Genomic DNA, 16,453 nt, shown 5'->3' with positions numbered 1-16,453 from the left:
ACTGTAAGAGGCTGTTGCCAAGAAATAAAGAAACAAATAGGTGTGCGTCTAGAGTAAAGAAAAACTGCCAGTTGGGCATTACTGAAAATGTAGAAGGGAGTTAGAAGGCTGGTGTGTACTCAGAACCTGACAGAGCTGCCACGTTTATTTCTTCTTGCTGATCTTCTGTTTGAAGCAGTAGGTGCTTCACACAGTATTTTTATACTGTTACCCGAAGAAGATAAAAGGTTGGATTAAAAAATTTAAAAACAGCCATCTGAGAATTTGGAACTGAGCTCTTTATTTAATAGCAGTAGGAAGCGCTACCTGGGGCAAGAGTGGCTGTAGTGAGTAGTTCCAGTACATGCAGTTATGCATGAGCGCCTCCTGGGAGGGCAAGTAAACCTTGCTAGCACAGCCAAGCTAGAGCTGGGTTAAGTGTGAATACTAGTGGGATGGGAGAAAGAAGCATTAGTTGGACTAACTCTATATATTAGAAAAGGCATTTAATTTCCTCATTGCAAAAGTGTATCAGTAGCCCTCCGAATATTATTACTTTATTAGAATTTTTGCTTAATTAACAGAAATTTTTGAAGCAACTTTGTCTCACAAAATATTAATGCTGGTTTGCACTAGTAACAGCATACATCTCAGTTTGCAAAAGTGCCTCTTTATAGGCAATGCCTTCTCAATGGACGTTGCTAGAAATTTCATCACTAGCATGTCACCGAGACTGTATTCTGAAGACTACGGCTTTGTTTCTCAAATTCTGGTCTTTCCCTATAAAAGAAGTGTACAGGAGCCTATATAAGACAGCATGACCATTACAGCAAACTCTGGCAACTAATGCAGCATATAGCAGCTTAGAGCCTGGCAAGAACACACACATGACATGATAGAGTGATCACTTATTAATAAAAATGCTAGAGGTCAGGGTAAGGCATATCTCTGAATTTTTTCTCTCTCCTTCCCCATTAATACTTGGACTGTATCTTCTTGTTTACTGTAACATTTCCTGCATTTCCTGTATTTTTTCATAGCCTAAATCTTTTCATCTCCAATACCTACCTTTGTCCTCATTCGGGAAACACACAGGTAGAGTTTACTAATTTGAACTGCAAGGACTTCTCACAAGAATTAGCACACTCTATAACTCTCATTTGTTGGCACTAGTTCTCCTGGAAAATGTCTTACCGATTTTTCCTTTACATAACACAAGAAACATAAGAATGGATGATCTTTAAGCTTCTTGGTTTGCACAGAAAGTGCCTATGACAGGGCTCAGCCTGACTTAGGTGATGACTTGCAGTTGACTCATCTTCCTTTTCTCTCACAGTTGTTTGGCAAGTGACTATCTTTGGCTACTTGGCTGTCTTGGGACTTTTGCTAGTCTGCACTGCTTGTATCAGACCCACAGTAAGTATTGGTACACTGTAGTTTTAATATACCAAAATTGGTGCTCAGTGGGCTTTGTAGCAAAATGGATAAAGCATTGCACTAGACAGTTTTTGCGCATACTTATGAAGAACTTGAGTCAACTGAGGAGATGACATTGCAAATTTAGTTTATACGGTGTTTTTTCTGTAAAGAAAGGCAAATGGCTGTATGTTGTGCGCATGAATGGGTATATGTGGATTATTGAATAGCTGCAATGGAGTGTATATTTTAACTACATCACTGTATTCAAAAGTTTGTGCTGGAAATTAACACGAAGTATTCTTTATTCTATGTAAAATATTCTCTCAATTGACTTTCCAATTTTTACCTTAAATAATAAAATAACTGATACATGTAGCAATTACTGATAATTTAAGCGGCTTTAGAAGGTCTTCAGATTTGTAGTTGAGATTGTTTGCAAAAACCTAAAGAATGCAGTGCAATTCCTATGTGCTTCTACACTATTTAATTCTATTTTTGTGTGAGTCATTTTTGACTGTTCAGAATGTATGAGACTCGTGGGAGAAAAAGGAGGTCTCACCTATGTCTCCCATCACATTTCCCAAACCCATTTTGTGCTAAATGTCACCATCTCCTGCACCTTCAAGCTAGCACGGAATTAGATGGGACAGCTTTGCCTCTTTGTAGGCATCTGTATCTTCTGTCCTTCCTTGGATTTCTGAAGTCTATGGTTCTGAAGTCTATACGGTGCTATAGCTGGGCAGAAGAAAGGGAGAAAAATGCTTTCTCAGTTCTTTTGTCATGTACATTGTTAGGTTTCCTTCAGAACGAAAATAAACTGACCAAGAAAAGTTGTTATCTGAGTAGCCAAAGGGCTATTAGTTCAGTGAGGTGAGAGGAGGAAAACAGGAAGAGTTACCCGGATCACAGAAGATTGAAATATGGATGTGAGAAAACATCCTTGGTGTTCTGCCTCTCTGAGATCTATTCCATATGTTCATTATCAGCCTGAGTCCTGTTTGATCTGGGACTACTCCATCTCTTTTCTGACACCTTTCCACACCCCATAAAGCCTTCTTTGCTCCCCTCTTCCGTTTCTTGATCAATTCTGCCTTTGCCCAGACACTTGCATGTGCAAATTATTTTATTCTGAAAACCATTCTGTACACCATTTGAGAATTTTCAGAAGGTGCTATCACATACTCTTGTTCCCAGGCAGAATAACATCTTCTGATTGAAGTAGAACATGGTAAATTTAAGGGAGAAATCTTGTTCTCACTCAGCTGTATGGCAAATGACATTTACTTCAAGGGTCACATGGCTATGTCTAGACTAAACAACAGACTGACTGTGAGATGTGTGGCAGCCTTCATCTCATCCTCATCCGGATCAAATCCAAGGCACAAGCTGGGTTTGTTGTAACCTTGCCTTTTGCCTTGATAAAAGATGAGGATGTGTGCAGGCTACTTAGGCAGGCCCTGGGGGTTGGAAGGCTGCATGAGTCCCCTGCTTTAGAAAACATTTAAATGGAATCAACTTGTCATGTAATATACAAAATGTGCTATTTTTGTAGTATATCTTGCTAACACACAAACTCATTTCCTTCAGGACTGTGCATAGATATGTCCTGTTACTTAGAACCTTACAAGTCTCATATACTTATTAAAGGGTTGGAATTTTGCTTTCTTATTTATACAAACGAAGATCTGAATTTATATATAAGTATATTCCTCCTGCTTTACACATACATGATATCCAGAAAAGGTCTGCTGTATACTTACTCTTGTGTTGTTTCTCTCGGCTTTCAGTTCTGAAATCTCCTCCTCTTTCTCAAGCAGCTGTTCCCTGCATGCATTTAATTCTTTAGTCAGTGCAGCAAATTCCTGTGGAATGAAATTGCATATGAAGTTACTTAAAATGTAACCACTAGAATAATCAAATCCATATGCATTCTAGAGTTTGAGGGTTTAAATAATATCTAGAAATCATCAACACAAACTAAAATAGCATATCAGCATCACCGAAACCATTTAAAGTCTGTGCATATCTAATATTACAAAAGAAGGTTCAAGATGATGGCAACATCTCCCATACATAACCTATCAGAACCACACCAAAAGAGGAACAGAATTGGCCTATTTCATAGCAACAGAGACACCACATTTCACACAAAATTAAGTTCAACTCAACAAATCCACCTAGCGAGTGTTCTTGCCTCTCTGTAAGGCAGCTGTTGCAATATAGCATGGGAGAATAAACTTAAATTATTCACTGAGCAAAATCTATTGAATATCAGACTAATATAAGTAATATGTGTGTTGTGAAAAAAACCACTCTCATTATTTTTACTTGATACCTGAATTTAACTATTAAAATGTATTTGGGCTTCATAGTAAAAGGCTGTGATGAGTCAGAGCAACATTTACGTCTGTTGGTTTGGAGAGTTTCCTATGAAATAACAACGTAAAATGAAACCGGACTTTACGTTCCTCCCTATGTTAAGATTTACACATGTAACTAATAGGTTTTCTGAAAAACACATTTTTCACTTGTCAAAATTCCTATTAAAATGTCTTGATTTTACCATTGCTGTTACTCTTCAACAACATACGTAAATTTTTGTCTATACAAAGGGCAGTCACAGATTTGTCCTTCATTTAAATAATGAAAAGGTTTCACTCCATATGTGTTTATTTTTGACAGGCACAACATATACCAAACTGCAGTGTTTAATTTTATCCTTTACAGCAAAAAGACGCTACATGTCTCACAAAAACAGTGAGGCAAAGGATGAAAAGCCTCTAAAATTTGTGATCATGTGTCAGAAAAAAACAGATGTCTTGAGGAACAGCATCACTGCTCAACAAAGATATATATATATATATTTAAATATTAAGTTAATCTTAGTTGGATCAAAATAGTCAGTGCTTTAGAGTACCCACAAGCAGCCAGAGTTGAACTGAAGTCATTCCTAATTCTCCCCCTCCCCCCGCCGAAGAAAGCGATTTAAGAAAAAAACATGTCCAGGTGGTTTATCTTATCAGCCAGTCGGATGAAGCTGGGACTAAATCTGCTTATTTAAGACAAAAGCTAGCAATGATCTCAAAAGGGCTCGGTTTGCTGCTTCCTCTTGAGTTACTGAAAGCAGCTTTTATCTGAACTAAAGTGCTGTTCAACAGAAGTTTGGAAGGTATTCCTAGGCTCATTCTGTTTTAATCAAGTTTCTAAATAGTTAATGGTATGTGTTATTATTTATAACATTATTATGTGTTATTATTTATAACATTAAGAAATATTCAAATAGATTTAAAGTGATATTCTGACAGTGTCTAACTAATGGTGGTACTTTTTTTTAATTTTTCAGCGGCTGGAACTGGATTCGCAGTAAACCTCAATGCAAATTGCATGGTAGTAAAGAAAGTGTTCGGGTATCTTCAGTGGATTTTGTTTTAGAGATCAGCTATTGATCAAATGAACCACGTAGTGGTGTTTTGGGTCATACCTCCTAATCAGTATTTTCATTTTACACCTTAGCGGTCAAGAACTTGTAAGGCTACACAGCATACTTTGATGCTAAAGCCCTTAACTTAGCTTTGAAAATGAGATTTAAATTGTAAAACTCTTCTCTCACTTTTCAAAAGTATCATTAAAACTTCTGCCTGTAGGTCTTGCTCTAGAATTCAGAAACTGCTAGTCCAGCGGTGTTATTCTGTTCACAATTTTGTTTAAAAACCCTCTGTCCTTAAGTTTATAACTAACGTTACATACCAAATGAAAATATCATATTTAGTAAAAGCCAATGATCTCAAGTCAAATCGAATCAGAATTTTGAAGCACAAAGCCACACATACAAGCATATTTTTATCTTCATAATCCTCTAAGAGAAACTTTACAGCACTACAGGGTGGAACTCTTGTTACTAATTTACATACAGTTTATACACCTGGATAAGTGTCTACAATACTTTCAGAATCTAACAGAATAAACTTTCTGCATAATCTATATACTATGCCATTGTTGTTTACATTTTCTTATTTCTTGTATTGTTTCAGTTGGAATTAAAACAGATATTTTGACATATGCTTGGGTGTCCGGACGGGTGGCAGGTGGTGAAAAGGATAACAAGTATCATCTGGTGACTTACTGTTCCAGTTCCTAACTACAGTAGGGCAAAGCAGTCTGATAACATGCTTTTGTCGCTTCCCTTGGAAAAAAATATGAGTTTATCAAACCGTAAATTCTTTGCTGTGCCAAGGCAAGCCGGCTACCAGCAGTACAGTCCCTAATGCGTCGGTCAATATAATCTCAAATAATTAAGGAACGGAGTTACTACTAGTTTGCTGAGCAGCATGGAGCTTATTCTTGGGGAATTTGTTTGATCATCAGCTTAAGTTTTCCCTTGCTTCAAAACAAATCATTACTCAAAATTCTGCTCCCAGAGTAGTCCCATACCAACCACAGCGTACTCTCAGCCTTGAAATATCTTCAGCTGATATTCATAACAGCTATTAGCATCCACTTCAGCTGGGTGTCCAGTATTTTAGACCTTTTTGCTTGAGTCATTGACACAGCCCCTTCAAGCCTTTTAATTATTCAGTTGCGGCTGCTCTCTGAAATTCCTCTGTGCTCTTGACATACCTGCAGCACTAGCATTTACAACAAGCAGTTGTAAATGGAGCTAAAGTGGCAAACTTTCTCTCTTCATCTGAAGTACTAGAGACTTCTTAGTTCTCAAGAGCTTTGACTTCTCAGTTGTCAAAAGCTTTGACTTCTCTGAATTGAATGATGACGGAAAGAGAGGGTTTTTTTTTCCTTGGTGTTTATATCATAAGCCTTTTACAGGGAAAGTCTCAAAGTAAAACTGAGTTTGCCCTAGAGCTTTAGAAATTATTATTTCTGTCAAATCTGCTTTGATGAATTAATAACTAGGATAAAACCTCACAACAACTTGCTTTTCAATACATGCTTCCAAAACTACAAGTAGAACTCATTTTATATACACCCTTTTTGTACCAGGTATCCCTGAGTTATGACAATGTAATGCTTCAGGGAACATGTTTCTCCCACAGGTTAGAAGCAAAGCAAAGCATGTTTTTGTTTTACCCAGTTATGTAATAAATAACATCTGATGATAACAACCTCTGCTCTTGCAATTCCCTCCTATATATACAGGGATCAAGGGAATACTGTCGTCTGGAATTATTGTTTGCAGCAGAAATCTTGCATGGTCAGTCATACTTTGGGAGCCCTGAAGGTAGTATCTGTTGCATAACTAATATGATTTGACAGGCACAACTGCACTCTTAAAGCTTATGTGGAAGTTGTATGGCCATAAAGCTAATTAAGAACTGAAGTGAATTACAGCTGTATGAAAATTATTCAGTTGATTGCACTGTTGTTATACTATACTATGATATCAGGACACTAAGAAATGTTTTTCATTATAAACAACCCAATTAAGAGCATTGTTTTGGCCATCTGAATAAATATAATCTCAGAGCCTATCGTATCTGCTGTTTCTCTTTTTGTCTTAATACTTGGGCTATAACACTCTGACTGAAAAATAGCTGACTCAAAACGACAGTTCTTCATTTATCCCATGTTTATCTTTGAAGAGAGGGCAGAAGCCTTGAAAACAACTTCAGCAGAAACTTGTATCTGCTGAAAGGATTGCTAGGCGTTACAAATAGAAAAGTCAAGGACTTCCCCTGGTGAAACAGGTGAGATAAGAGTTAGAGCAGAGGCTGCAGGGTGCCCAGGAGAGCGGGGAGGCCATCAGACAGGCAGGCTGACAGCGCTGCCAGATGTGTTGGCAGCAGGACTGTGCAGGGAAGGCATACTACAGTTCCCTTCCCATTAAATCTCTGCCTCTAGGGGCTGGCGTAACAAATGCTGCTTTCTTTGCTTACTGTTCCCAGGAAAGGCCTGTGAGGTTTATTTTTTCTGACCTAATATGCAGAAATGTATATAACTAGCCTCCAAGCTGAGGGTATGCCACAGGAATTATGAGACCTTATAGCTGCGATGGTCAACTGTTCAGTCCCTGTATACAGTCCAGTAGGGAGTGAGTTGAACTCAAACAAAAATACAAACAGCCACTCATCATCCCCACAAAAAATAACTAGAGAATAATAAAAGAAAGGACAAATTTTGTAAGGAAAAAAACCCAACAACAAACCATAAAATTCAGTTTCAGAGACACTGGGGAGATTTGGCTTAAAATCCCCTTTGGATTTTCCATCTTGGAACCACAGTTCATTTCAGGAATGAATGAATGAACTAATCTCTGCATGGAGAAAGAATGGTAAGGCTTTATCATTTTTATTTTACATTCAACACAAGCTATGTGGACAGAATTGCTTTCCTATAAATTTAGATGTAACTCATTTAACATGGGAAATTACTATCTACTACAATTCCCTCAGACTTTTAACCTTTCATTTATTATGTTTTCATCTAATCAATTTTGCAAAAAAAATACTTGTACCTTCTTTCTTTACTTATTATTCCTGCATTGGAAATATTGTTGGAAATTTTCCATGCTTTTTAAACAACCAAGGATTTATTTCAGCAACTTTGCCACTACCAGCACACTGATTTCAACCTTGTTGACTCCTACTAACAAGACAAAACATTACAAGCTTCTGAATGTAATTCGCTGTTTATCTTCTTACTACAGAAAAGCCATAATAATAGTACTTGGATTCTAGATTAGGTTGAATGCAAGATTTAAATTTGGGTTTGGTGTCAATCTTATGAAATGTTTATTGTTACATTTCTGCTTAAGACGAGAGTTCATCTGCACACAAGTTTTAGGTTGCAAAACATGTACCCCAAAATATTGTATTGTAATAGGATCCAGGTAAAAACAGGAGATCAATTTGGATCTCAGGACTAAAATTTTGGTCTCTTGATACATAAAAGAGTCATACTTTTGAAATTGTAGAGTAGTCTCTGAATAAGTCTCTTGAAAATATTATCAGATCTGTTTGTATTATGATGCTGTTTGCATGGAGAGTTTTCTACACTGCTCCACAAATAAATGTAAGCAAAATTGATTCAGTTTCCCTTTTCCCCATTTTTATGCATTGAACTTTATTTTTCACACCTTCAAGAAAATTGGCCACTAGTACTAAATTACATAATAAATAATATGATGTGGGTGGGCCGCGTCACTTTGAACTACTGAATCTCTAATTTGAACCGAGTGTTACTTTGTTTGACTGACACCACACTTTCAGACAGGGAACAAGGTGCTTTTCTTCAGGTGCGGTCTCAGTGGCTCTTACATAGCCACTAAACATGGTTCGAACTGTCACGGAATTACCTATGCTGGTTTGGGTTATTTATTGGCCTGCAAGACATCTAAAAAATGGAAAGTGTAGTTGAATGTGACAATGAGAAAGTTCATTAATTCACAGAGGAAAATTAAGAGGATGAGATTTTTGTTACGTAAGAGAAAACTAACTCAGTAACACAGTGGACTTGTGACCCCACACTCTATTTTTCATTTTTTTTCCAGAAATGTAGGCACTGATTGAAATTCGGAAATATGCAAAGTTACGCACACATAAACATACAGTCAATGCTCCTTGGCAGAAAGAAAAAAACTTTTTAAAGGCTCAGAGCCGCTGTTAACATCTTCAAGAATTAATAATTCCAATGCATTCACTGAACAAAAAATTGGACAAACGGAGAACTGCTATATAGCTTTCCATCAAGAAGGAATTCCTTTTTTAAATACTCAGGTTTTGAACTAAGTCTTGCAAGTATTTACTTATTCATCCGTCCCTTTCTGGGTAGAAGAAATAATCTCAAACTAGTCTGGCCTCTCTGTGGATGGCTTTCTATTGTGAATGAATGAATTACCATTATAACTGTGGTACCAAATCAATCCAGGTATAATTTTTTTCTGAGCAAAAAGAAAATCCCCCAAATTCTCTTTCAGTGCCTTAAAAAAACCTAACAACACTTGCTTCTAGAATACACCCAAAAAGAATAAGAGACAACTATGGTTTATACTAGATAAAATTTATCTATCTGATTAAGGCCATTGAACACATTGAATGAATTTGAATGTACATATTTGGGTTTAGCTTTGCAGCATATATAACGGGATTTTTATATAAATGTCATCTAAATTCAACAGCTGTATCATGTTACTTTTATGATTTTTTAAAAGAACAAGAGTACCAAAAGTATTCAAAATTGTATTTCAAAAGTCAACCAAAAAGAAATTTTAAATGTTATCTGTTTAAATTTTAGTCCATGTGATAGTACTTCTAGAAAAAATTAAAGATAATGGGAAAAACGTAACACCGTCAGGACTTGTGATGTATTCTGCCTAATTTTCCTCCTATAGTACATACTTGCCATATAAAGTTTGATTTCTACAGACTTTAGAAGTCAAACCAAATCTCCCCAGCACGAGTATTGTGGCAGTGGCTCAGTTTTTGGCAACGGTTTTCTCACTCCGGAAACCTGAGCCTACACACAGAAGACAGGGGCACAGATCTGCCGTGACAGTTTTCACTTGAAACTGGGGCAATAATAACATGTATGTAATTCAAGTGTTTTTGGAATCATTGTTAAAAAGTAGTACAACCACAAGCAATGACCTAAGTCTAACTCTCTAATCAGTACCAAGCAGCCAAACACAAACCTGTTTCCGTTAGTTTCCAAATTAGCCTGCAAAATGGTCATGCAAAACCATAAATTTTACATATCAGCTAAAAACTGCCCAGTTGACATTACTGTTTTTTCACAGGCAATTGTTCTTTAACAGAAAACTGCTGAACAAAGTATGCAATCTGCTGTTTTAATAATGTTTTCCTACTCCCTCTGTTTTAAAATAATTTAGATTCGGTGCTCTGTATTATCTGTTATATACTGACCATTAAAATTTGTCCTTTCTGAAGAATATGTTCACCCACTGGGTATTGGTCTGTTAAAACAAAGCTAGGTTTCACATTTACAGTAATCGTAAAAAAGAAGGACAAGGGAAAAAGGGCACAATAAATCGACAACAGATTTTTATTTTTTTACCTAAAATTTCCTGTGTTCTGTGAGACTCTTCAGATTATGATAGCAGATGTGAGTTCACAAAAGCATAAAGAAAGGATCTCAAATACAAGGTAGTAGATGCTAAAAACTCAACAGCACAAGGCAGTAGCTAAAAATTCAACATCCCTTATTTCTCATCCTTAATATCAAACTATAAAGCTTGAGGCTTCAGAGGACTTGACAGCCTCCGTCCATAAAAAATTGAATGTTAAAGATTACAAAAATATAGCCTACTTTTAAATATTTTTTATTATTATAATGTAGCGAATCCAATTATACCAAACCATATAAAATTCATTCTCCCATACTTGTGAACAAGAATGAAATTAAAGTCTTTTTTTTCCTCGAAAAAAAAGCAAATGGCAGTTCACGTTAACCAGATTGGTTCAATTTGGAATAGATATCACAGTGAGGGACAGTCTGCTCTGTTGCTTTGAAAATAACGATTGTGTCTTCAGTGCTTTGCTTCTGACTGATGGGAACACTGAGGGACAGAGAGTCTATAACCAAATTAAACAGCTGTTGGATTATTACCGAGAGGAGATGAGATAAAACATAACTTATAAACATTTGTAGATATAATAAAGCTGAACTTGTAATTCAGGTGGGTGACTTTTAAACAGCTCATAATATAGGTAGAGTAAGATGAAACTGCAGACTGGCTTACAATGTGTTTTAATTTGTCGTATTACATACTGTACACACCATAATCTATTTTGTGGAAATATTACTCATGTAAGACATTATGGCAGCACACTTTTCAGAAGTGGGATGAAAGTGCTGTTACTTGGGGCTGTAGTGATTTTTTCTTCAAATCAAACTACTGAAGTATGGAAGTAAAGCAGATTTATAAGGGAAAGCGCACCATCAACTTTTTTTCCATTTAATAATCAATGCCTTTGTTTTACAGATATTCGTATTCACTTCTAAAAGGACATAAATAATTTGCAGATATAGTTATGTTGCAGACTAGCGTATACTATTATTTTCAAGTGGGACTTTAACATAAAAGATATTTATATCAGTATGTCTTGAAGGATTAAATATTGTACTGCATCAAAACTGATGACAGTTTACTACTCCACAGTTAAAAATTTATCATCTATCAATAAAGATTAAAATATGGTCTAAAATGGCAGACTACAATTCATATATAAAATAATTTTATGGAAAATGGGATTGGTTTTATCCCAATTCATCAGAAGCATATTTTTTCCAGATACTTAAATATTAAATACATGAAATGGTCACAGAGCAGTAGCATAAGAGAAGAATAAATTGCTATATTGAATTACAAGACTGCAACCTCCCATTGCCAGCAGAGAGTTTTATTTTATGCTTATCATCCTACATTTTTTTTGCAAAATTAAAATAAACACAAAGTTGTAAAGGGAATCACCCTGGACAATATGCAAATTATTGAAGCGCTTTACAAACCGTATAATGGCTTCGGCACAGACACAGATACGTACAACTCTCATTATAAGGCAGATTGAGGTCAGTACATGGCCCTGAGAAATAAACTAAAATAAATCCTGGCAGAGAGGATACATGAAGGGCGACTGTAAGAAGCAACACATACTTACCAGTAAACAGAACAGGCCTTGCCTTACAACGTTGGTGAGGAATGGGGAGCTTATTTTGGTGCCAATTCCAGCTTACAAGTATGGTTGATTTTTAGCATGCCTGACTCACTTTTCAAACTCTTTACTTCTCTAGCTTCGACTTCTTTCTCTGCACAGCATCCTGTTGTTTTCTTCCAGACCAACTTGACAAAATATAGCGTGACCTTTCCCTCTCCCTCATTTTGGGGAACGTATACTGTTCTGACACTTGTCTCCCTCCCTTCTTCCTCAGCGTTGTCTCTGGGTAAATTTTATCCATGATCACTCATTCAGTTATTAATAATAGGTCAACAAGTCTGCTGTTCTGATTCACAACGCATCCTTCCTTCCACAGTAAAATTGTATTTTTTCACCTTTCAGAATTTGAAATAGCATCCCGAATAACTGACATGAAATTATGTAATATTTTAAATATACATAAAAATTTTAAAAATGTAGTTTTGTTCATCACTTTATAAAATTGAGTGAAAAGTATCTGATATTTAGACTTTTCCATTTTTTCCCATTTTTTCATGAATTTCCTCAGTGTGTAAAAAATTATAAAAAAGAAGGATGGAGAAAACGTAAACATGCTTAATTCTGTTATTCTGAATAACAACCCCAAACAACAGAAGATTATACATAGTTGGTTTTAACAAAAAAAAAATCATTAAGTTAAAAAGTTGGGGGTTTTCTTCTTTTTATCAGTATAAGAACTGTCAAGGAAAAAAATGGAAACAAGTCTATGAACTGACCTCATGCATCAACTGATCTCTTCACATAAACTTTATTTGACCTTTTTCCTGGCAACAATAGGTGCTAACTGATGCTTGAGTATGCAAATATTAGGTTTTCTGGGTTGGATTTATCTCTCAGAATTTGAAAGGCATGCTGTATTAAAATGTATATCCAAGCTGGTCACCCAAGAGCAGTAAAGGAGAATAAAGGTACTTTTTAGGATGTGATTGATCCAACATGCTATAGATATTCCTTTTGGGTTGAAAAGAACTGGAAATAACAAATCCAAACTGGTAGTAATTATGCCACCCTTCTGGGTGCTAGTATTCAATTGGTGCAGTATGGGGTGGTTCGGTTCTTGGGGGAGAGACCAAGACAAGTGACCAGAGTCAGGATGAATACCAGGAAGTCCAAATGAGAGTATAATGAAATATAGGGGACAGGGCGTCTGTAAAATGGTTTTAAAAGGACAGATTGTTTTCTCTAGAAAAGAGAAGTTTAATAAAGTAATGTTACTGCAATAAGCAAAAAGTTATTTGTTATAATGATAAGAGTGAATAGTGTCTGTGTGCATTGAGAGTGGGGCATAATCAGGCTAAATTGCAGCTGAGGCAGTTCAGGGCGGTATTAGGAAAACCCTTTACAAGAACAGTTAAGCAACGAACGTGGCTATACAGGGACTGTGTAGTGACACACTTTCACTGACAGTTCAGACAAATATATTTGTAAAGGTTTATGGTCTTGTCTCAAAGAATGAAGATGAAATAAGTTATATTTGGAAGATAACAATGAATCCATATATACATTTTCACTACTGTGAATTCTACTTCCTATTGGTGGGTTCTTCAATTTAGATGACTACAGTATATATTGACTTCTATGATGAAATCTGCACGTAACACTTTCTTGGTGTCTCTGTTGGAGTTAATTTAAGCCATGGATTTCACTAACTTGGTTTCTGTTTGATGAGAAATGTAAGATATAAGTGGTTTGTTTTGTAGAAATGTTTTATTGATCCTTACACTAAAAAAAAGAAAAAGTTACTTTTTCTTCTTATGTTGATTTGCCCTTTTTCCAGTGAGGCTAAACAGTCACCTAACATCCACAAAGTACAAATATGTACTTCAAGAAGGAATTCAAATTTTGCTCTTTCCAGCAATCTAATAGAACATTTGACTTTTTTATGTGCAATAGAAGTAACATTAAAATTTGCTCAGACCTTGTTTTATATACGGAGGTTGTTAACAGTAATCTTTCATTTGGTTTATACAATTAAAATGAACTTTGAAAACTTCAGTAGAGAAAACAAGAGAATTTGTTGCAGACATTCTTCATCAAGAAATATGATGAATTGGCCATTACTGAACTAGACTTTGTCCTGAGGAAAAATATATAAGGTACTTACAGACGCCAAGACCAAATTAAAAAATGGTGCCTTCTAAATCAGAAATTGCACAACTCACAAAGATCTGAATAGCCTTTATGCCTTGCATATTAAGGATAAAGGAATAATAAGACATTTTAAAATGATGCTAACATTCAGACACTGGAAATTACATCCACATGCTTTCACCCACTACTAAGGTCTTTTAAAGTTTTTTCTTTCCTTTTTTAAGAACATAGGATAATTGATGTAAAACACATAGCAGTTTTTCAATTCTGAAAATGTAGTGAGGAAGCTTATATTTTTATCTTTTAAGAAAGAAATTGATAAAGCCTGGTAGTTAACAGTGATAATAAAAATATTTGTTATCCTAAAGGATTTTATTTCTTTTGAGTCAGCAAAAATAATAGGAAGAGTCCTGTTTATTTAAATAAAAAAAGAGGACACTAAATCAGGAATTCTGAGGTAAAGATGTTTCCCCTGATGTTCAATAATGTGCTGTGTTCATGAAAAGAGAAACCAATTTATAAATTACATCTTCTATACATAGTGTACTCTTGGGTATGAGAAGTAGTTCAATGTCTAAGAAAAAATACTGCTTATCAAGAGCTCTGCAGGACTCCAGTGATTGTATTCAATAAATAACAAATTTACATCAAAATAAGGCCTCATTAACTATAAATTTTTGGGGCCAACACCTGCTGGAGAGGTGTTCCAGAGGCTGATTCTGCTCAGAGCCCAGGCAATTCCTGCCTCTCTGTCCATCTCTTGTTATTTAGTCCCTCAGGCATGGGTAGTGCTGTGCCATGCCAGAGATCAGCATGAGTACCAGCAGGAGAGTCCCCCAAAATAGGGACCAAGTCCATGACTTCAAAAGAGTGGTGTGGTATCTTGTCTGATGAGAAATGTATGCACATTCCTGATTTTTGCATGCATGTCTTGCCAGAACTACTCACGTATGCATATGATCATCTCACACAAACATCACACAATATATGAACTACAGGAAAATTTTGTTAATTTAGTTATACAACTTAGATGACTCCACCTCATACTACCCGTGTTTCTCCATAAAGAGAAAAATTCAGAAATGGGCAAACCCCATTTTAAGGTTATGTTTAAGATATTTACTACAAGCGTGTGTCACAGAAAGGTTTGCTACCTGATCTTCACACAGACACTTCAGAAGCAGTGTCTTCTTTGAAGTGTGACTGTCACTTTGAAAACTAAATCAGCAGGTTTGCTGATCCAGATTCAGCACTCCAAATGAAAGTTACACTTCAAACGAGCCCAGTTGCCTTTGAGGTGCTGTAGAGCTACTGTTTCTGTTTGAAGTTCATTATCCTACTACATTACTACCAATTCAACTTTACATCTGTCTTTTCTTGCTACATTGTGTCTCCAGATAACTAAATCAACACAGATGATAACATTCAGGACAGAATATACGTGACAACTTTGAGCTCTTCTATTCAGGAAAGCTCAGTTTTAGGATTACAGCTACCACCACAAAATCTGAGAGAGTCATATGAACGGGAGAGGAAATAAAAATTCCCTTTCTAAGGTAGTGTTCTAGTGAAATATGTGCACCGTCACAAACACACACGTACAGACTATTAAATACTTTCACCAGATATGTTTAAATCACATAACTCAATAGACTTAGACTGGAACTTAGCCCTTCTTTATCACTCTGGATTTGCAGTGGCTAATGTCAACAGAAATGGAAAACATTATTTTAATAATTCTGATTCTCAGAAATCCTGGTGTATTTGCAACATAAAGAAACCATGTTTATATTATGCCTCCCCTGTGAAACAGAATACACACGGACTCACATTCTTCCTACTTGCCTGTAGATACATCTGTCAGATTCACTGTAAAGAAATACTTCACAAGCTTCTTGTTTGTATTTTACTATATAATATTTAGTTAGCATTTTTATTTCTCCAAGATGTGCAAAGCCCTGAGGTCCAGAAATTAAAAAACAAAACAAAGCAAAAACAAAACCCAAAACTACAAAGCATGTAAAAATATGTATTTTAAATACATATTTTTTCCTTGGGTATATTTATTTACAGTATATTTCCAGAAACAAGACCCTTATAAAAATGAAAAGTAAACATACAAAGGTAAACACCACGAATCCAAGAGAAGTGAAACACCTGTTTCAGAGCATGCTCATAATTGCCAGCTGGGGTAAAATGCATTAGCACTATAATCTCATAAATCTTCCCAAAGTTGTCTGTATACTATATATTATCATGCAATGTTGCTAAATCAGACA

The 16,453-nt window shown here is 35.8% G+C and overlaps 1 protein-coding gene across 1 annotated transcript in view; it reads right to left on the bottom strand.

Annotated features, from left to right (window-relative positions):
• PPFIA2 (PTPRF interacting protein alpha 2) overlaps positions 1 to 16,453 on the bottom strand; it is a 343,185-nt gene that overhangs the window by 125,671 nt on the left and 201,061 nt on the right. The window contains exon 3 of the mRNA XM_054207175.1: positions 3,159 to 3,260. Coding sequence (XP_054063150.1) covers positions 3,159 to 3,260 — 102 coding nt within the window. The remainder of the gene's footprint in view (positions 1 to 3,158; positions 3,261 to 16,453) is intronic.

This window comes from Rissa tridactyla, chromosome 1 (genome assembly GCF_028500815.1).
Source record: "Rissa tridactyla isolate bRisTri1 chromosome 1, bRisTri1.patW.cur.20221130, whole genome shotgun sequence".
Taxonomy (NCBI): Eukaryota; Metazoa; Chordata; class Aves; order Charadriiformes; family Laridae; genus Rissa; species Rissa tridactyla.
Note: the sequence above shows the minus strand (reverse complement) of the source record. Positions and strands in the feature narration are given on the sequence as shown.